The following is a 21,364-nucleotide window of genomic DNA, read 5'->3' as shown; positions in this document are numbered from 1 at the left end:
TCCGCGGAGGTCAGCTGACAGTAGAGGCAGCACACGTGACAACTGAAACCGAGCAGCTGTTTACATGAGAAAAGGAAGTGTCCAAAGAGCTTCGACAGCAGATTTATTCTTCTTTTGAAACTAAAATGTCTTCTTAGCTCACAGTTAGACCTTTAATCCGGTTTCTCCGGTCCCGGTTCACCTCGCGAAGATGTTGGAAGCGGATCAGCGGCTGCAGGCTGGATCCACGGAGGTAGCTGTGATCCCGGAAAATCAGCACTGTGGTGATGTAGCGGACGTACGGAAAGCCGAGCTTGCTCCTGGAGGCTCCCTGCTCGGATGTCTGGGGGTCCGGGGGCAGCTGGTGGTGTGGGACCCGGCGGACAGAGAGGCTTCTCCGGCTGCAGTGGAGGGCAGCTACCGAGAGTGAGTCAGCAGGAACCGCACAGATAGTGACTGTGATAACGCTGAATAATCTCCCAGTAACTGGTTTAACATTAAAATGCGTTGGATCTGAGACATCCTCTGTTTAAACTAGAAGCCATCAAACAGAGCTCCTCCTGGCACTGTCCAGCTAACATTTAACTGTGATTTCTGACTATTTGATGTTTGCTAAAATATCTACATGATTTGGGTAATGTGACACACACACAATAAGAAAATGGGCTGAAAATAAATGCATGTATTACTAAAACACCAACATGTGTTTGTATGCTGAAGCACTGCAGTGCGTGGCTCTCTGTGGAGTGCAGCTGCACAAACGGAGACAAAAAGCCAGTAAAATAAGATAAGATAAGATAAGATAAGATAACCTTTATTAGTCCCACACGTGGGAAATTTGTTTTGTCACAGCAGGAAGTGGACAGTGCAAAAGTTATGACGCAAAAATTAGAATACAATAAGAATAAATACAGTACACAACTGTACAGAATAGAATAAAATACTATATACAGTAGAATAAAATAAAATAAATATACAATAAGATAAAAATAGAATACAAATACAAATACTATATACAACTGAGTAAAAATACAACGATGACAGAAAGGATTATTGCACTTAGTGTTATTGCATATGTATGGATGTGTATGTTTGTTCAGTTAAAGTCTTTGTTGTGGAGTCTGACAGCAGTGGGGAGGAAAGACCTGCGAAATCTCTCCGTCCCACACCGTGGGTGCCGCAGTCTCCCACTGAAGGAGCTGCTCAGTGCTGTCACAGGTTCGTGCTGCCTCCAAAGACAGCTGATACTGCAGCTGGAGGTCAGCAGACGTCCTCCCTGTGCTGTGTCGGTTAGTGAGGGCTGCCCAGGACTGCAGGTAAACAAGCAGATTTTCTAAAAGTTTCTTTCTGCTCACAGTTTTTCGTGGGAGGAGGTGTCCGTCCACTCTCGGGGAGTCGGCGGCTTCAGGCTGCTGGCTGTGGGATCTCAGGGTGACCTGAAGCTGCTGGAGGTCAGGGCTGAGCGGTCGGCCTTCACCTCCGTTCTCTGTGTGTGTGAGTATCCTGCAGACCGCCTGCTGCAGACCATCAGAGACCAGGACCCCAGTGAGTACCAAAACCGTCTAGACCACCCGCGGCTATTAACGTGTCGCATTAGCTGACCGAGTGTTTGCTCCCAGGTGTGAGCGAGCTGCAGGCGGTGCAGGTGTTGTCCTTTGTGACTGCCCGCTGCTGCGCTCTGCTGAACTCTGATTGGCTGCTGCAGCTACAGTGGCAGCAGGAGGAGGAGGAGCCTCAGACGTTATCCTGCTGCAGAGTCGAGCTGGCCGACAGCGTCTCGTGCTCTGCTGTCCATCACTGCGTCTCCATGGAAACCCTGTTTGCCCTCAGCTCCACTGGACTCATATGTATCCTTCACGGTCTCACTGCTACACACTGAGAACATGGCTCATGACTCACACACCGTCCTAAACAGGTCAGCACGAGTAACAGTGTGCAGAAGGTCACAACACCAGTAAGTGCATCATAGCACGAGATCAGGGCAAATGTGCACTGACGGGCGGTGGAAGTCCTGCAGATGATCCCCCAACAATAACATAATTCATGAAAACAGACATCGCTGGGTGATTTCTTCCTGCAGCTGCTGCTGTTATGGTCCATCCCAGTACCACGTCCTCCTTTGCTGCATCCACGAACCTCTTCTGAGGCCTTCCTGTTTTCCTCCTGCCTGGCAGCTCCATCTTCATCATCCACTCTCCGTCCTCTGCACACGTCCAAGAGAGCGTCCCTTTAGTTAAGAGACAGGAAAGAGGGATGTGTATCGATGATGGAGTTCTCCTTTTTATGAAGCATTTAAATACATTCCTCTCAAATTGTTTGCAGTGTAACTTTCATGAATGCATGAAATAAAGCGCCTCGTTTTTGTCCATACATCCTTTTCTTTAACTCCACCCCCTCCAGCTGTGTGCAGCGTCTCTGATGGCACTCTGCTGGCCAGCGTTAGCCTGCCCGCCTACCTGAGCTCCAGCCCGGCAGAGGACGAGCTCACCTCTTTCCCCTTCTCCTCCTCTGCCTCCTTCTGCCTCCTCCAGGTGTCGGCTGATCTGAGCACAGCCGTGGCCGTCACTCAGTCCCACGCCGCCATCGCCGTCGACCTCAACCACTACTTCAGGTATAAAGTCAGTGCAATGACGTAGAAGGCATCTCGATGAGTAGTGTCTGTGTTAGAGTCTGTTTGTGGGGATTCAGGTGAAAAGCGTCACATTAAAGCCATAAAGTGCTGAAAAGATTCTCAGAATGGTGACAGAAGCAGAAACGGCGAGGGCGGGGTGGATTCGTCTGCGGCGCTCTGATCCTGTGCGTGAGGTTCCCGGCTCAGCTGGAGGAATATTAAACCGATTAACTGCATCAAACAGGGAAAATCTAATGGCGCCGACTCGTCTGCGAGCTAATCCCGCTCTGCACTGCAGAGACGGCACAGAGCAAACTTCAGAGTCATGATCTGTCTTTCAGGATGTTTCCGGACCACCTGCTGTGCGCCGCCCCTCGGTCACGCCCCCCTCTTCAGCCGCAGCACCCCAGAGACCAGGACAGCCTGTCGAGCTCCAGCTTCAGCGTCTCAGCCCTGGGAGCGACCTTCAGCACCGACCGGTAAGCTGCGGAGCGTCTGGATTTATGAGCTGTGACCGAAACTTTCTTGATTTTTGTTTGTTAAAATAGTTATTTATTTTAAGAAGAGAAAGGTCCACCTCTGACCTTTCACCTCTGACCTCAACTCCAGCTCCTGGGAGGCTCGTCTCAACTCCATGTACAGCAGAGCAAAACAGACCACTGCTCCTTCCTCCTCCTCCTGCTTCTCTTCATCTCAGCCTCCCAGGACCCCCTCTTGGTTCTCCTCCCTCCCCCACCTGGACTCCCACCTGGCTCCATCCTCGTCCCACAGCAGAGTGCCTCCGGGGGGGATGACCGTCACTTTCGCCGTCCCCGAATCGTCCGCTTCATCTCAGCTCACCGTCTCTGAGTTCTCCGCTCTGCTGACCTTCGTCCGCCCGGGAAACCAACAGACCACAGTTGCATTGTGGGATATGAAGTACGGGAACGTGAGATACCACCAGGCGGCGGGCGAGGCAGCGCCGGTCCAGCGCTGTGGAGAGCGGCAGCATCGGCTGCTGCTGAAGAGTAAGTCGCCGCGCTCCAGGTCACTGTTGCTGTGATGGCCTCAGCAGCCCGACAGGGCGCCAAAGGTTCACATGGTTACTCTGCACAAATGAATCCAACTTGGTTTTTTGTCCAAGTAATTTTCAAAAACTTGCAGTTTGTGTCGAAGCAGCGCGATCACCTGACAGCTCGTGTTTCTGTGAAAGAAAGGAAAGACGGCAGGGACCGCATCAAATCAGCAAGCCCCGCCTCCAGTAACCTCACATCCTGTGTGTGTGTGTGTGTGTGTGTGTGTGTGTGTGTGTGTGTGTGTGTGTGTGTGTGTGTGTCAGAGGCCGGTGTGTTCCAGGTCCTGTTCTCCGTATCACAGCAGGACTTGCTCAGCCGGTTGATGTTGTTCGGCAGCGCGGCGACAGTGGACGCAGTCTGCCACCTGAACAGCTGGGGGCGCTGCTCCATCCCCATCCACGCCCTGCAGGTAGCAAACAGCTGTATATCTAATTAAACCTCGTTCTGATCACAGGAAAACATTTTTGAGATCTTTGATGGTTCTGTGAGAGAGAAAATCCTGAAACAAAAAACTCTGTTATCTATTCATTAAGAAAAGTAAAAACAAATTCTACTTTGTTTCCACTGTTTATGACATTTGCATCAAACAGTTTGTCTTCTTTGTTGTTGCACAGACTGGACTGAAGAACCGTCAGCTGGACACGGTCGATTTCTACCTGAAGAGCAAAGAAAACGTCCTGAACCCTCCGGCGGCAGCGTTCAGCTCTGCTGATCAGCCCGCCGCCTCCACGCTGAGCCTCACAGACAGTACGTGCACGCCACGTTACAAGCACACGTTTTAGATCACAAGCAGAGAAGCGTGCAAACTGCTCGCAGATGCACGTGGATGCCGTTGAATGCAAATCTTCCAAAACAACTTTCCCTGAAACGAGTTCAGGAAAGAGTTTGTTGGTGCTTATTACACGAAGCAACAGCACAAAGCATCGTTCAGTTTAACAACAAGTCTGTAACATCAGAAAACACATAATCTTAGAGGTAAACTGCTGTGATACAAATATCTGTCCCCTTCCTGATTTTATTTTTTTGTGATATCGTGTGTGTAACGAGCCGTCGCCCCTGCAGGAGTGCAGGAGCTGTGTCCCGCCTTAGACCTGCTGTGTTCGGCCGTCAGAGACTCGAACAGCGAAGCTCAGAGCCGACAGTTCTCCGAGCAGCTGCTCAACATCACCCTGAGCTTCGTGAACACGCAGATCCGCTCCGTGCTGTCCAACACACACCGTAAGAGAACAAGCACACACACACACACAGAGCATTAATACAGGTGTCCGAGTTGACGCTGCTCTGCTGCGTCTGCAGACGAGGACTCGGGCGTGCAGAGCTGCATGAACGTTCTGGATCGATACGTCGCCGAGCTGAGGAGCTACATGAAGAGATTCCCCTGGGCTGCAGGGCCCGATGTGTCGGCTACCAGAGCTGCGGCTCCGGCCGAGGAGGAGGCTCAGCGGGACGAGTGGGAGCAGCTCTCAGCAGAGGTCAGATTTAGACGTTTTTCTTTGGTCCCATAACCGCAGTAACCTTCCTGTGATGCTAAAAAAATGTGTGAAAATCTGAAAAGTGTTGTTCTGTGTTCATGCTGCAGGAAGTGGTCCATCAGTCCATCCTGACCAATCAGATCCCAAGAGCTCAGGCAGTCCTGCGGAGGCAGAACCGGCCCGAATGTCACCTGCCGGCTCTGAGGAGGGAGGGTCTGCGGCAAGTTTCCTCCTGCCTGCGGCGCCGAGACCTGCAGACCGCCAACACGCTCCTCGCCAACATGGTGAGAGCAGCTGACATCACACACGTTCAACTACATGTTATCAGGAAAAGAGCAAAGATGAGCCTCATAGAAGAGAAGTAAAGACAAAAGTACCGATTGTTTTTTATCTCCTGTTCGAGCAAACACGACCAACGTTTCTAATAATGTGGCCGCGGGTGTAGGAGTAAAGCCTGTGGGCCAGTTTATCTGCTCTGGGATCTGTATGATGTCACAGAGACTCTGAGTCCACAGTCTCAAACGGAGCGGGGCCTGGACCCCGGCTCTGCGAGCCGATTCGTCGATCCTTTTTGCGTCGAGGCTGAGCGGTCTGTGTTTGGGTTTGCAGGGTTTCAGTGTGAAGCAGCAGCTCCACCTTATCTGCCTCCACACGGATGACAAGGAGCTGAGGGAGCTGATGGTGAGTGTGGCGTGTTTCCCGCTATTTTACTTTGAAGCATGCTCTCCGTTTGTTTCTGTGAATGTTTACGTTCATCCCCGTCCGACCTCTAAACTGTTCCTACTTGTTGCACAGGTGGATGAGCTGTCCAGTCGGAGTTACTTCCCAGAGGAAGAGAAGGAGAGTGTCGAGTTCATCGGGGAGATGGAGAAGCTGGGGTCGCGGCCGGCTGTCCGCTGCACAGGAAGTACCTCGCATCAAGGGTAAACAGCTGCTTGCTGAATCCACAGCACAGAGTTCCACCAATCAGAGTGGCTCTCTGTCACACTGCAGACGTCTGTGTTGTGGACGTGTTAGCTCCTGTCTCTTTATGCACCGCCCACCCAAAAACCTGCTTCTTTCTGATTGGTCAGCTTCTGGAAGCCGACCTAGTAGTTAGTATGCTGCACAGATGTTACAGCTTACAGCTAAATCCTGAGCTTTTTCAGGGTCATAGGTAGGGCTGTGACTATTTTGATAGTCGACTAGTCAGATCATCATCCATTGGACGTAAACGTACAGCTTATTGCACCAGCAGCATCTGCTCTTATATAACTATCATTAGCTTACAGCTTTAAGTGTTTAAGGTCTGTGCTAACTAAAAATAAAGACAAGATGATAGTTTGTTAAATTTTATTGAAATTTGCAGATTGTTTCGGTGAAGTTTAATAAACTCCTTGCTATCTAAAATATAACAGGACACCGGAGTAAATTCTCCAGCATCTCACACTTCTGATAATCAGCTGTCTGCTTGACGTTTATTCAGCTGTGTAAAAACTATAACTTTAATCTCAGCCAAACCGATTTACTCAGGAACAAATAAAATACTAAAGAAAGCCAAACAATAACATTTTAAGTTATCTAAGTGACTCATATATCATGTTTAACCTGAGTAGTGAAAGACGGCGGTGGGTTTGAAGCCGGGAGTCCGGTGTTCTCACGGCTCTAGTTAGCCTAGCTCCCGGCTAGCTATCGAGCTAGTGGGTAACAGACGTCTCCGAAAACGTCGGAGCGCTTTTGAAAATATGTGGTGTCCTGATAAACTGAGCAGATATTTGAGGTTTACACAGCTACATTCTCGCCTGAAAATATGTTAAACGTTTATTTTGTGACCCAGAAAGAATAATAAGAGTAATATTAAAACTAACTAGCTGCCGCCATTGTTGGAAACTGAGCAGGGCCGCGCTATGAATTCTGGGACACAGCTTCTTCTTCGGGGTTTAACGGCAGCTGACATCCTTGTACATGCTGTGCTGCCATCTTCTGTTTCAGTCCGTTATTACACTCTTAAATCCTGCTACTTATTCCTGCGGCTTTTGTGATCTTACAAAGCTTCAAACGACACGTCGACTATTAAATCAGTCGTGGACGATTCTGATAGTCGACGTAGTCGTGACTAGTCGACTAATCGTGGCAGCCCTAGTCATAGGTAACACCTGGGTAAGATGTGTAAGGGCTCCATCCTACAGGTGGGACTAATGTGAGGAGTTTCAGACTTTTCCACAGTCTGTGATGTGACTGTGGTCACGCTGAAAGCCTAGTTTACTTCTAACTGAAAAATACACAAAGTTTCTGCTCTATCAGCTTCCATCAGTAAAAACATCCACGTTGGCTGATGGGCTTCATCATACCAGTCATCATAAAGCAGTCAAATATTACATTATTTCACATTTGATCTCAAACACTGTGAACACATTTATGGAAAATCAGGTCTGAATATTCCTCGGAGGTCTTTGCTGTCGTGTAGATGCATAAACTGTAAATGGAAAATGGCACATTCACCGTCAGGCAATCAGCTGGTTTTAAAGCTTCATGTTTAACCGCCATGTTTGTTTGTGGAGCCAGCAGACTGCGAGCATCACACAGACACCTGCTAATCTGTGACATCCAATCACAATGCTATAATTTGACTGGACAGTCTGTTGGCACGGTAACCTCACAGCAGCCATATTATTGGTCAGGTAGTTGCATTATAAATGCTCTGACTCTGCTTCCTCCCACCGTGGTTATGAAGGACGAACAGACATTAATTCTCCTCAGCTTCCTCCTCAGCCTCCTGTTTCATCTTACAAACATCCCCATCCTGCTCTCAGCTGCTTTGTTTCGGCTCTGTTTTTGTTACCTGCCCTCCTCTGAACCCTCCGAATTCTCTCTTTATCTCCTCTAACCCGCCCCTCGACTCTTTCAGACGTTAAACCTCTGAGTAAACACAAACTCTTTGTTTTTGACTTTGAGAATCCAAAAACTTTCCGGGACTGTTCGGATGGCTCGTAAGGAGGGAGGCGGTGAGGAGGTTCTGAAAGAGCTGGAGGTGCAGAGGAGGCCTCGGGAAGACGAGGAGGAGGAGCGGGGGGGTCTCTGGAGGACACTGAGACTGGACTGGGTGAAGAACTGGGACCAGAGCTGCCGGACAGCCGTCCTCCTGTCCAGACTGCAGCACGCAGGTAGAACCCGGGTCGGGGTCAGATTCTAATAAGTCTCCGTTCAGTGTTAACCTCCTTTTCTCCGTTAGAGCTCAGAGCCTGCGACGCTTCAGTGCTGTGGCGTTATCTGACCGCCCTGCACGACCAGCGCCGCGTGGTCGACTGGATCCAGAATACGGAGACCTCTGGCACCCCCCGGTGGCCGGACTTAACCCCAGAACTGGTGAACGACAGCACGGCCTGCAGCAGCTACATGAGGGAGAACATCCTGGACCTGCTGGCCAGGTACAAACACAGACGTTTGTGCACAGGTGTCCTGGTTCATCACAGCTCCACTGTGAGCAGCGATGAGGTCACCTGCATCCAAAAGACCAAACTCTGACCACACAGACGTGACCAGAAGCTCCCGTGTACACCGGGACACCGCACGCCCACCGTCTCCAGTTTAGCCTGATACCAACCAGCATATCAGCTGTGCAGCTGGCACGGTGCAAGAAAATAACCACAGGGTTTTATTTCCTGCAGGAGAGGCGTGTTCATCCCGGACGAGCTGGCACACCTGGAGCAGCTGCTGTGGAGGTTGGCTCAGGGTGGAGGCGTGATGTCTTCTTCTCCTCCCATCCCTCAGTACCGCTCCCCCCTCGGGCTCGACCTCCACGGCGTCTTTATCACCTTCTGTCTGGAGCACAACCTTCAGTACCTGCTCTACACCTACCTGGAGCACTACAGGTGTGTGATATGATGTGATGTAAGTGCTGATGATGGCCCCGCCCCTCCCTGAGCCTGCTTCTGTCTGAGGTTTCTTCCTGTTAAAAGGGAGTTTTTCCTTCTCACTGTTGCCAAACTCATAGGGGGTCACATGACTGCTGGGTTTGTCTCCGTATGTGTTGTTGTTGGGTCGACCTTATGGTGACCCCATTATGAGCTCTGGCCTCCTGTCCACAGACTGACCCCCAGAAACTGCTCCCTCCTGAGCAGTCAGAGCCTCTCTGAGCGGCAGCCCTGGTTCGAGATGCTGGTGCGGATCCAGGAGATCACCAGAGATCTGTCAGGTGGGAACCGAACTCTGCGCTCTCAGTTTGAGCGCGTTCCTCGTCCTCCTCGCTCCTCAATCCTTTCTTCATCGTGCTTTGTCCTCGTTCTCTGCTGCAGATCCAGGACTGGTGTTCCAGGCCAGTCTAACCAGTGCTCAGGTGTTATTACCTGGCAGCCAGGCGTCTCTCAGCAGTCTGCTGTTAGAGGGTCACAGTCTGCTGACGCTGGCCGCCATCATGTTCGCCCCCGGAGGAATTGACCAGGTAAACTCTGCTCCTGTCAGGAAGCTGCTGCTCTGTGTGGAAACAAAACCCTGACAGGTGTTAAACATGAAGAAGGGTGGAGGATGAAGTGTTTCCTCGCCGTGCTTTCAGGTGATGGCTCAGGGTCAAAGGTCAGGCAGGTCAGAGAGGACGGTCGACCCACAGCTGCTGAAGATGGCGCTGGCCCCACATCCCAAACTGAGGGCCGCCCTGTTCCCTGCCGTCCCCCGAGGAAACGGCCCGCCCTCCGACATCTCCGTGTACCACCTGCTGCAGGTAAACGCCCACCCGTCACCTGCCAGCTCATTAGTATTCACCTCGTTATTGTCGGTATTCTGACGGCCCGTTGGTGTTTCCTTCCAGTCCCTCCACCCTCTGGACCCGTCCAGGCTGTTTGGCTGGCAGGCAGCAAACACCCTCAACTCCACAGGTAAGACCCGAAAGCCAGCACGAAGGTCACGGCTCAGGTGGTGACAGGAAGCCCCACCCCCAAAAACCTCTGAACTTTGGAAACTGAGAAGCAGAAAACAGATGTTTTCTTTAAATTGAGTGTGACTGTGATCTGTGGTGAGAGTAGGAAGCAGGTACCCTGCAGAGGGGGAGGTGCTGTAGAGGAAGGGAGACAGGTGGAAAGGTGAAGCTGCAAGGAGCAGAGGTCGTGAAGGCGGTGCATGTGGCGGAGGATGAGCTGAAGACGTTTGACATGTTGTAAGATTTTAAATGTTCCTGTTTGTGATGATTCTCCACAGAAACATCAGAGCTGCCTCACTTCTCCAGCCCTCACCTGGTCCAAAGGTTCGCTCTAAAAGAGAATCTGGACTATCTCTACTTCCTCCACCACGGTCGGCCATCTTTCGCCTACGCCACCTTCCTCGTCCAGCAGCTTAGCGGCAGCGGGGACGTCAGGCTAACGTGAGTACCGCACGCTCGTTTCAGAGCTTCTGTGAGGAAAGTGTAATGGTGCGAGGACACCACGCAGGAACATCGTCCTTCTGCTAAGCATCAGCGTCATGTGTCCCAGGCTGCAGGAGGCCTCGCGGCGAGCGTCCAGGTCGGCCCTGCAGCGTTTCAATGCGCCGTCTGTGGCGTCGGCCGCCGTTTGTTTCTGTGAGCTGCTGGGAGTCTGCAGCCTCAAGCTGAGGGTCGACATCAGAGCCATGAACGCAATCCTGCAGCACTGGAACCAACGCAACACACACAGCAGCCCGACACAGCATCTGCACACTCTGGGTACACACACACACACTCACACGCACACAAACACACACACACAGTTGAGTTTAACCTGCAAAATGCTGACTGAGCAGGAAGGAAACTGAGAGGTGAACAGGAAGTAGCCCGATGCCTTCAAATGGGGGAAAATGAGCTTTTTCTATCAGGCTGTAGTTTGAACATGGACTCACTGTGGCACCTCTGCTGGACATTAGAGGAACTGCAGGTGTTTGCTTTTACATTTCCCCTCTGCTGTCTCATTAAGTGTCTAAAGGTGTGAAACTGGTGGAGGCGGAGCCTGGAGCAGCAGAGGAGCTGATTGGTTACCTGGAAGCTGCAGTAACAGACAGTTTGGAGCAGAGAGGCATCAGCAGGTCAGCCCCGCCTCGTTGATGCATTTTAGTGTGACGTGCTCTGCAGCTCGGAAATGTCTGAAATAGACTTTTATTGTGTTATTGAAGTATTTTTTAAACAGGAAGTACAAGGCTTGCTTCCTGTTTTTGTGTAAAGGTTAAATGGGCACTTCATACACCTTAAACACAGGCTGAGGTTTCTGTGTGTGTGTGTGTGTGTGTGTGTGTCAGGTCGTCGTACGAGGCGGCTCAGGAGTGGGCGCTGGCCGTTCAGTTCTGTCAGCTCCACAACCTGCAGCTGAGCTCCGTTTACCCCGCCCACTGTGCCCATGACGGACAGTTCATCCACTTCCTGTTATTTGTCCAACTGCACAACTTCCCGCCTCAGCAGGTACACACACACACACACACACACAGCAGTACCCTCTGCACGGTCAGCCTGGCCCTGCAGGTTCATAAACATTAATCTCTCTCAAACATCTACGTCTGGTTCTTCCTCCAGGTGAGGTCGCTAGCAGCTCAGTTTGGCCCCACCCTCCAGGCCCACCTGAGCTTGGCGTTTCAGGACCTGCAGGTTTACTGTAAGCGGAAGAGCTGCGACTCTGATGAGCAGCATTCGGTTCTGAGAACTGAGGAGGCGGTCTCAGGGAGCCCGGAGCGCCCTGGGGAGATGTTCCAGGTGCTCCTGCAGAGCCAGGAGGAGCCGGCACCCTGCAGATACCTCCTGCAGGAGGCGCTGGTGCAGCGCTGCCCGACGCTGGCGGTACTGGCTGCCTGCATGCAGGTAAGGGAGCGAAACACACCCAGCTATCCTTTCCAGTCATTATCAAAGTTACAGGGCTCAGCTCAGGAGGTAGAGCAGGCCGTTTGCTAATCGGTAGGTTGGTGGTTTGATCTGTGCTACGATACATCGGAGCAAGTTACTCTCTGATGCATCCAGTGGAGCATGAACAGTGGAAAACAAGTTGCGTAAAACTTGAGCAAGTGCTCAGAGAGAGTGCTGTTTGCACCTTCACCTGTACAGGCTCCTCTGTGATGCATGTACCGCAGTACAAACATGTTCGAAACCTGATGTTTTCAGGGAGCAGAGCTGCTGCCGTGCCTTTGTGTGTGGGTGCTGACCTCTGTCGATGATGTCACCGCCAAGGAAGCCACCTCCCACCTGGCTCAGGCGCCGCAGCATCACGAATGGACCGTGCACGACCTTTCCATCATCTGGAAGACGCTCCTGGGCCGGAGCCTCGTGAGGCCCCTCCTGCGAGGCTTCGAGCTCTTCCAGAAGGTAAAAACACGCCTCAGTCACCATTGGTCTGACCGCTGCAGTTGTGGTCAACGTTCAACACTTCGTCGCATCAGCTTGAAACACAAACTCGTTGTTTTTCCGTCTGACTCTCAGGACTGTCCTCTGGTGTTGGTGCTCAGGATGTTTGAGCTGTGCTGCGACTACAGAAACTTCGCTGAGGCCAAGTCGAAGCTGCTGGACTTCCAACGGACCCTCATCGCTGTGAGTCCGGCCGACTGCTCCAGTGCCCGACACAAAAGACAAAGACAGGCCTTCCTCATCAGTCCATCCGTCCTTTAGTTTACCTGAACGCATGTTTTTCCTCATCATCTGTTAGCGACCACGAGAACTGAGCTTCTGTTTTTAACTTTTACTCTGTCTACGTCACATTTGTCAGCTACTTACAAACTGATTTCTCACACTTGCTGCTGTTCCAGTAGATGCTGGTGATTATTGCTCTGAACTGATGGGTCATTCAGGGACAGAAGCCCGACCCAGCAGCTTTTTAAACAAAGGGTCTCTAATCTGCCTCTCTCCTTATGTAGCTGAGAAACGGTGGTCCTGCGCCCCCTGGTGGCCTCCCCCTGCAGTGGGTTGAGAGCCAGGCCTCGGTGCTGCTCCTCACGATGCTGCAGCGCTGCTCCTCGCAGTACGACATCCACCGGCTGCTGCAGCTCCTTGCCGACGTCGACAAATTCCTCAAATCCAACGGTGAGCTGTGCCCGACGGTCTGCAGCTACCCGCTTCATCAACTCTCTGGAAGAACCTGAGTTTCTCATTTTCTCTTTCATTTGAAGGTCCAGATTTCAGGAAGCTGAACCAGCTGAGTCAGTTGCTTCAGGGGTCAGAGGTCAGCATATCTCCCAGGCTCCTGCAGAGCAGTTCTCCCTCCGTCCAGCAGGAGGAGTTCCAGGCGACCGTAGACGCTCTGCAAGCGAGGGGGTGCTACAGCCAGGCGCGACAGGTGGCCCAGCTGGCCGGCCTGCCCGTGCACCGTCTGCTGCTCAGCCAGGTGCGACCCACCTGCACACTCGGTCTTCTTCGTGCATGCTTTAAAATCTATCATTTATCTGTGACGTCTCAAAAACTGATTTACTGACACAGAAGACGAGAGGTCCTGCACACCACTGAGAGTCGAGCTCTATTTCCTCTGTTTGGTTTGTTGTAAATGTGGCCCAGTTTACCCAGTATAAAGTCTTTGTGCTGTGTGGCTGAGGAATCTGAGACGCTTCCCTTTAAAGTTAACAGCAGCTTCCCTCGGTTCTCCTTCAGCTCCTTCAGGAGGTGAGCTCTCAGAGGTCCAAGCGGCAGTGGGGCAGATTCGAGACCCGCGCCGGCTTCTGGAAGAAATGTCACGAGCAGCTGGAGGCCGACGCCACCGATCCAGACCCCGCCTCCCAGTTCTTCCTGTCGCAGGCTGAGGCCGGCGCTCCAGGGTCTCTGGAGGCTCCGGAGGACCTGCTGGACATCCAGGAGCACTGCCTGCTGCTCGGGCTCGCCGCCCACTGGCTCTCCCGGATCACCCCGGCTCCCGTGGACAAACTGGAGAGCCTGGAGAAAGAGCAGTGGCTCAGCCGGATCCGCAGACGCATCCTTACCGTCGCCATGGAAAAGGAGAGCGTCTTTAACCTGCCGCCGCCGGCCGTCAACCCTGAAATGAACACGCACAAGGCGCTGATGAAGGAGTTCTCCTTCTCCAACATAACTCAGCTGAACACCGAGGGGTACCTCGGGCTGGAGGGACTGCCCGGTCCCTCCGACGAGCAGGAGGAGCCTAATGCTGAGTCGGCGCTGAGTCCAGAGGAGAGGAGTGTTCTGGCCGCTCTGATTGGTCAGCTGTTAGACGACGGCAGCATCCATGAAGCCAGCCGGGTGTGCCGTTATTTCTCCCTGTACCACCCGGACGTGTGGCTGGTGCTGCGCTGCCGAGGCCTGGCATCCGGAGAGCTGAGCGACGAACCGCCGGAGGACGACTCTGAAGCTCCCGCGAGGGCAAGCATCACGAGCTGTAAGTGACCTCTGACCTTCAGTTCACATAAAGCACATATCCTCCGAGCAGAACTTCCAGAAAACAGATTTTTTTAATTAAGCACAAAATATTGAAGCTTTTGATGCTGTATATTTATTTTTCTCAACTGCATTCCAACTACTCGTGTAATAGGACAACATGCATCCGTCCATCTTCTCCCATCTGTCCAAGTCTTTGTCTTTGGGGTCAGCAGTAACGGTAACCACCCACGCGACCCTCTCCCAGCTTGGTAATGTTGTGTTTCTGTCCTGGGTCTGTGCTGCTCTCCTCCTGGTTGGACATGCCCCAAAAACACCTGACCTAGGTTCATCCAGGACACATGTCGGTCAGATCCCCGAACCACCTCAGCTGTGGAGGAACGGCAGCTCCACTTCCTGCTGCTTCCATCTGTGGTGTCGTCCTTTCAGCTCATGGAAGTGCAGTCGGAGGTCGTCGCTCGATGAACCCAGCAGAACCACATTATCCAGAAAAGGCAGAGATGAGATCTTGAGGCCACCGAACTCAACGACCTTTGACCTTTAACTGCCATGAGAAATCCTCTCCATCCTTGTGTTGTCCTCAGGATTCCCATACACTTGTTTGCCACACACCTAGGGGTTGTTTTTGACCCGAACACACCACAAGGGTTCAAATCTGAGACGAGTCGGTGGCAGAGCAGCTCATAAATACACGTAGGACTCGATGCGGGCAGCAGTTTACACGCTGGGCACAAACTGTTATTGTTTTTAATCCAGTAATTACAGTATGAATACCATCTTTTCCAGCTCCCTCAGTCAGCAGCCTGTCCTCCTTTGTGATGCTCCCCCTCCCCGAAGATGAGGTCGCCGTCCAGCTCCAGAAACTGGTGGATCAGTGCCGCCATGGCAACAACTACTGCAAACAAGTCCTCAGCCTCTACCAGCTCTCCAAGGTATCTAACCGGCTCCCGTCGGGTGATTTGATAACGTTCCTGCAGAACTGTCTGCTCTGCTCGTTTCTTTATAAAACTGTGTGAAGTTTACCGGAGTGTCCGACCCCGTCTCCTCAGGAGCTGCAGTGCTCCTTCAGCAGCATCTGCAGGGAGGAGCCCTGCTCGGTGCTGGAGAAGCTGCTGCTGTCCGAGCAGCCGGAGCACTTCAGGAAGGCTCGGGCCTTCGTCAAAGCTCAGGGTCTGTCTGCAGACGCCGTGGCTGAGCTCATTTCCTCCGCTATGGTTCAGGCGCTGCTGGCCTCCACCCAGGAGCTGCAGCCAGGTGAGAGAGCACGTCTCAGGTTTGAAAAGTTCTCCAGTGTTAGGCCTCAGCATCCAGGTAATGTGTGTGTGTGTGTGTGTGTGTGTGTGTGTGTGTGTGTGTGTGTGTGTGTGTTAGTGGTGGAAAAGCACATTTTCAGACCGTTGGAGGGCAGGGACGCGCTGGTGCAGCTGATCAAACTATGTGACGACCCGAACCTGGTGGGACTCAAACTGCTGGAGCACCTCAACTCTGTTCCTCTGAGGGACCTGAACTGCAGTACGACAAACACACATGCGCGCACACACAAATACACCTCGAGTGTAAAGAGCTGTTTTGTTGTGTTCTGCTGCCCCCAAGAGGCCACAAAGCAAATGAACAGTGTTGGTTTCTGAATAAGAAGCATGAAATGTTCTTGATTTTAATGTTTACCTTGTTATGGCTTCGTCCTGTCATGCACACTAATGCACATTTACACACGTACTCATAAACAGTGACAAAGTATAAAAGCTTCATATGACAAACTGTGATAATAAAACTGTGGGATGAGTTTTGCACATGTGCGGTTGGACTTTCAGAGTCTGATCAGGATGCTTCAAGTTCTTCCATTTCCAGCTGGGAGGTGGTTTTACGAGGCTCGGCGTCTTATTTTGAAAAGAACTGCAAGCCCCCTTCCTTTTTGTCTCCTGTAGTTGTGGAGCTGCTGATCGTGGCGCACGACTGTTTCAGTCTCACCTGCAACATGGAGGGGATCGTGAGAGTGCTCCAAGCCGCCCGTCACCTCAGCCACACCTACCTGGCTCCAGGAGGGCACTACAGCCTGCTGGTGAGCCCCCAAACACAGATCCACTGTTCCCCTTCATGCTGGTGCTGCTGCACGCATGTTAATTACTGCGTCGTAGCGTCCCGGTGCGTACACGTCGTGCCAGCTGATAGAAAAAAATGCTTGAGTGATTTGAGTGACTATCATTACACAAACCAGCCATGGATACTTTCTACTCAGTTACTGGGTTCAAAGTTGGATTACAGACGAAAAAAAGTAAGTTTTCCTGTGTGTGTGTGTGTGTGTGTGTGTGTGTGTGTGTGTGCAGGTCCGTCTGCTGACAGGTATCGGCAGGTATAACGAGATGACGTACGTCTTCGATCTGCTGCATCAGAACCACTGCTTCGAGATGCTGCTGAGGAAGAAGGTGGACACAGACAGAGGACAGGTCAACACACACACACACACACACACACACACACACACACACACACACAGAGTTGCTTTTGAATGTGGATCAGCTCTAACTGATCTCAGGTCAGCGTGCAGCCTGTTTCTCAGAGAAAGTTCAGAGATTTGCTGCTGAGACGAGCAAGTCGGCACACGAGTGAGAGCCAATCAAGAACCTGACCTGTTAAACCAACGAAGGATTAAAATCAGCAGAGATCAAGAAGAAGCGCAGCTGAATCTGCTGAGCTTCAGCTCATGGATGACTTCAGTAAGAGCTGTTCCTGCGCTCTGATTGGTTCTGACTCACTGGTCTAAGGACCTTGGAAAGAAGAGCGTCCGGACTTTAAGTTTCCTTGGAGACGTTTCATCCGAGAAGCTGTACAGAGAAACCGTCCCAGATTTAAGCCCTGTGGGAGTGTCCCCCCAAGAGGGTCACGGACCCCCTATTGATCCTCTACCTAATCACACGAGCCGAGGTGTGAAAACAGGTGTGGGTCACAATCAGCCAGGGTTTCAGGTGAAACCTGGCCCCATCATGTGACTCACTGAGGTCAGAAGGTCCAGGATGTGAGTGGGCGTTAAGGCGCCTGGGAAGGATCTCAGAACTGGATTATAGGTGGCAGACAGCTGGTGTTGTAAGCCCCGCCCTCTGTTCAAAGATGGTCGCTCACAGTGGACACAGATGACACAGTTCCTCTGAGAACTGAAGAAGCTTCTCGGATAAAAAGTCTTGAGGGAAACTTAAAGAAGTCCGGACGCTTTTTCTCTCCAGGCTCCTCAGACTACGATGAGCGGGACGACTGAGGACCTTCATAGACAACCCTGACTGGCTCTCACTGTAAGGGCGGTGACAGGAAAGAGTAGAAACAGGTCTATAATAACTAATTACTGATGATTCTACCTGGGTACATGTGAGAGCACTGCAGAGAGTTGTTGGTCTGGAACAGTTGGATGGGGAAACATCCTGCAGCGTGTCCATAAGTCGAGTGAACTCACGCTGTCGCTCGCTCCCTCGCTGCAGAGCTCCAGTCTGAAGTCGGCTCTGCTGGACTACATAAAGCGCTGCCTCCCCGCAGACAGCGAGAAGTACAACATGGTGGCACTGTGCTTCACCATGAGGAGGGAGATCGGAGAAAACCACGAAATAGCCGCCAGGACGCAGCTGAAGATGATCGAGTCTCAGGCCTGGGGTGAGCGAGCGCCCGCTGAGAGCCGGCCAACGCCAAAAACTCACCAAAGCCTCCACGATTGGTTCTTTCCTCTGGTCTGATCCCAGTCTTACTTCCTGTGTTTCAGTCATCACGCCGGAGCTGAAGAGCTCATTGGCCAAAGTGCTGGGTCTGCTGAAGGACGCGGCAGAGAGCTTCTCCAAGGTACCCGAGCTCCTCCCACAGCTTCCTGTTCCTGTCTTTAACGTCCTGAGAGGACCTGACTGTGTGTGTGTGTGTGTGTGTGTGCGTGCGTGTGCGTGTGCGTGTGCGTGCGTGTGCGTGTGCGTGCGTGTGTGTGTGTGTGTGTGTGTGTGTGTGCGTGTCAGGATTCGTGTGTGCGTCAGGCGACTCGCTGCATCCGCACAGCTAAGCTGGTCGCTCTTCAGCTCCACTTCCTGAATCAGGGATCAGACCTGCGCATCATCAACCTGCGACCTGCTGAGCTGCTGAGCGCCGCCATGGCGCTGCCGCGGTGCTACCAGGTGGGTTCCTGTTGTCCTTCCTTCCACAAACCTCCACCTGTCTGAAGCAGCAACTCCATCACTTCTTGAAGCTGATTGGTTGGAAGCAGGGCGCTTCAAATTTAAGGACTTGAAGAAAAGTTCAAGCTGTTGATTTGTTCTCCACATGTGATCCCGGGACTCGGGAGGTGGTTCTAATGTTGCGTACTATCGGCGGAGCCACCATGACTGTGTTTCCTGTGTCTCAGGTGTTCGTGGTGTCGGAGGCGTACGGCTACAGTCCGGACTGGGCGGAGATTCTGTACCAGAAGGTCGTCCTGAACGGAGACTTCGGTTACCTGGAAGAGCTCAAACGCCACCGCCCGCTCACCTCCACCCTGTTTGAGGACATTTTCAAAAAGTAAGACTCCTACCACAGAAAAACGACCTGACAACAGCCAAAATTTGACGTGGACTGACCTGCAGTGTGTGTGTTTCAGGCTGGACGGCGCTCCCGGCAGCGTCACCTCCAACGTCAAGCGCCTGCTGACTTACTGCGACGACGTGTACAGCCGCTACAGGCTGGCGTACCAGCAGAACCTGCACGACATCACCAAGATGCTGCTGCAGGACGCCAAGACGTCGAGCTACCTGAGCGACAGGCTGGGCAGCTGATCGTTGCCTGGCCGCAGCATCGTCGTGATCAATAACCGCCAACGACAGGAAACACTGTGGATGTACAGGATGTGTTAGTAGAAAAATGCCGTGTGTCCTTCTCACCTGATGGATGATTTCTTTCTCACTGGGTGACCAGGATTTAGTTTCCTGGCTCATCGGTGGTTAAATAAGCACAAAGTCTTTGTAGAAACACATGAACGTGAACATTAAACATGCTCTTTCAACTACTTTGGGTGTTTCCTGTAACTCCAGCGCGTCCGTGTTCAGTAAGATCAGATAAATCTCGACTTTCACTCAGACATCTTTCACTACACTTAACTAAAAATGCTCCAGCAGCATAAACGCAGTGCATTTCATTACAGCCTCCTCTGCCACCATCCACCTGTCAGGCCACGCCCCTAATAATGCAAACCTTCAGCATAAACACCATTCAGACCGCTGACTCACCACCGCACAGTTATGAAGAGAGGAGCTACCCACAGAGGCCAGAGCTGTCTCGACCAGGGGCCTGGCTCGCTGCTGGAGCCCCTAGTGGACATTAGAGGAACTGCAGCTTTTAGCACTTTAGCATTGGCTTCATTTTTCAGTTCTGGAAACTGAGTGAATAACTTCAAAAAGGAGACATGCATGACATCTCACAGTCCCCACTGCATACCATGTCTCTGTAGAGGAATAGAAAATAGAGGTGGTGCACAGGTGAGGCCAGGTGGAGTAAGGCCCAGAGTCACAGGGATGTTAAATGAGTGTGAAATGAGAAAAGTCTGGAAAGCAGCTGGCTCCACGGCAGTGAAACAGCCTGAAATTTCAGGATGTTTTTGCCTGCAGCTCCTCGCAAACGGTCGTGAGAGGCAGTTCTCTCTTCCTCCACTAGGTGGCAGTCCAGGCCTGTGTAATGATCAGCTGTTTCAGCTCCTCGTGTCATTTCCTTTGAATGTGTTACAGCATTTGTGCTCATCTCTGCTGCAGGCAGAGCTGGTAATAAGCTGCAGAGTGCACCGAGCCTGCTGAGCTGAGGATGCTGGGATTAAAAACATCTGCGCAAAACTCAAATATTACCAGAAATATTACCAATAATCAGTGTTTCAGTGTCTTACTGTTAACTGGCTGCATACAGCTTGATCCAGGGGATTTACCTAGACCAATGATAAACTTTCATATCTTCACAGTCTGTGCCCAGCTGGGTGATTATTTAAAGAGGAATGGGTTTCTTTTGTTTAAAGTTCAGAAACAGCAGCAGAGAAGTTCATTACTGACAGGAGAGTCACCTCTGCACCGAGCGAAGCCCCGACACGGGGATCAAAACAAAGATTACAACACGGAGCTGGTGTTAAAGGGAACGAAAACTGAAGGCTCTGCCTCCCATTCTACTTTTAAATACTCTAGGAACAACAAGTAGGCCTGCAGAGCGAGAGCGAAGTGCTCTAATAGGGTGATATGGTACTACAAGGTCATTAAGATAAGATGGGGCCTGATTATTTAAGACCTTGTATGTGAGGAGCAGGATTTTGAATTCTGGATTTAACAGGAAGCCAATGAATGACATCCTGATAATAATGAATTATAGTATTGGGGGAAACCTGTATAATAAAAAGTCCCATCACAGAGCCCTGAGGAATGACTAAGTCTTTGTCTCCATGCGTAAAGCTTCTCGTTGTGTGACAGCAGCGATGGATCTGTCAGGGCTGACTAAACTCAAACAGACTCAGGATAATCATCCTGGCCACAGTTTGGCTTTAGTTTGGCAGACGTCGCTCTTCTCTCTGTGCCAGCCGCTGTCTTTAATGGAGAGAGTCATTAAGAAAGCGAGCTAATTATTCAGCCCTCATTAGGAAATTAATCAGGAGTTTGTATCACGCTCAGCTGAGCGGAGAAACGCCTTCACGCTGGGGACTCGACTCTTTATTCAGAGTTTCCATGACAGTAAACAAAATGTTGACATGCTGAAATTTAAAATGACTTTTAATAAAAGGCAGTTCGTGTGCAGTACCGCTAACAGCCACTAGATGCTGGCTGTAAAACCCAGGGTTTAAATATGTTTGAAGTCCTTCACACGTGTCCATGTGTGAGGAGTGTAATCTTTAATGCCATGCAGTGCAGACAAAGGACACCTTGTGCTTACATGTGAGAAGCTGGCAGGATGTAGTTGGTGCTCCCGCACCACCGTCAGTCCTCATGGATCTTAACATCCTCCAGCTGTC

At 51.5% G+C, this 21,364-nt stretch overlaps 1 protein-coding gene across 1 annotated transcript; it reads left to right on the top strand.

Moving 5' to 3' along the window:
* The first annotated feature begins 32 nt into the window (after positions 1 to 32).
* Positions 33 to 19,378, top strand: spg11 (SPG11 vesicle trafficking associated, spatacsin). Its single transcript, XM_085360219.1, has 40 exons — positions 33 to 405; positions 1,337 to 1,524; positions 1,599 to 1,826; positions 2,380 to 2,590; positions 2,932 to 3,069; positions 3,200 to 3,597; positions 3,909 to 4,054; positions 4,260 to 4,392; positions 4,708 to 4,863; positions 4,942 to 5,117; positions 5,225 to 5,401; positions 5,727 to 5,798; positions 5,913 to 6,040; positions 8,052 to 8,260; positions 8,329 to 8,524; positions 8,765 to 8,968; positions 9,185 to 9,291; positions 9,392 to 9,537; positions 9,649 to 9,813; positions 9,901 to 9,967; positions 10,287 to 10,449; positions 10,559 to 10,767; positions 11,015 to 11,123; positions 11,334 to 11,493; positions 11,605 to 11,886; positions 12,184 to 12,384; positions 12,499 to 12,606; positions 12,930 to 13,095; positions 13,182 to 13,396; positions 13,657 to 14,392; positions 15,178 to 15,323; positions 15,441 to 15,645; positions 15,763 to 15,903; positions 16,317 to 16,450; positions 16,716 to 16,835; positions 17,859 to 18,027; positions 18,134 to 18,210; positions 18,375 to 18,530; positions 18,758 to 18,909; positions 18,989 to 19,378. Exons 1-40 carry the CDS (start codon positions 191 to 193, stop codon positions 19,161 to 19,163), a joined length of 7,284 nt encoding a protein of 2,427 aa, XP_085216345.1. The 5' UTR covers positions 33 to 190; the 3' UTR covers positions 19,164 to 19,378.
* Positions 19,379 to 21,364: the final 1,986 nt, after the last annotated feature.

The sequence above is a fragment of the Diplotaxodon limnothrissa genome, linkage group LG7 (genome assembly GCF_057381915.1).
Source record: "Diplotaxodon limnothrissa isolate DT_005_m linkage group LG7, D_limnothrissa_male_GT1.1, whole genome shotgun sequence".
In the NCBI taxonomy this organism is placed as follows: Eukaryota; Metazoa; Chordata; class Actinopteri; order Cichliformes; family Cichlidae; genus Diplotaxodon; species Diplotaxodon limnothrissa.
Note: the sequence above shows the minus strand (reverse complement) of the source record. Positions and strands in the feature narration are given on the sequence as shown.

Coding starts and splice junctions, on each gene's coding strand:
- spg11 (XM_085360219.1), top strand. CDS start 191: ATGTTGGAAGCGGATCAGCGGCTGCAGGCTGGATCCACGGAGGTAGCT. Junction 5,118..5,224: donor GGGAGCAGCTCTCAGCAGAG/GTCAGATTTAGA, acceptor TTCATGCTGCAG/GAAGTGGTCCATCAGTCCAT. Junction 16,451..16,715: donor GAGGGCACTACAGCCTGCTG/GTGAGCCCCCAA, acceptor GTGTGTGTGCAG/GTCCGTCTGCTGACAGGTAT.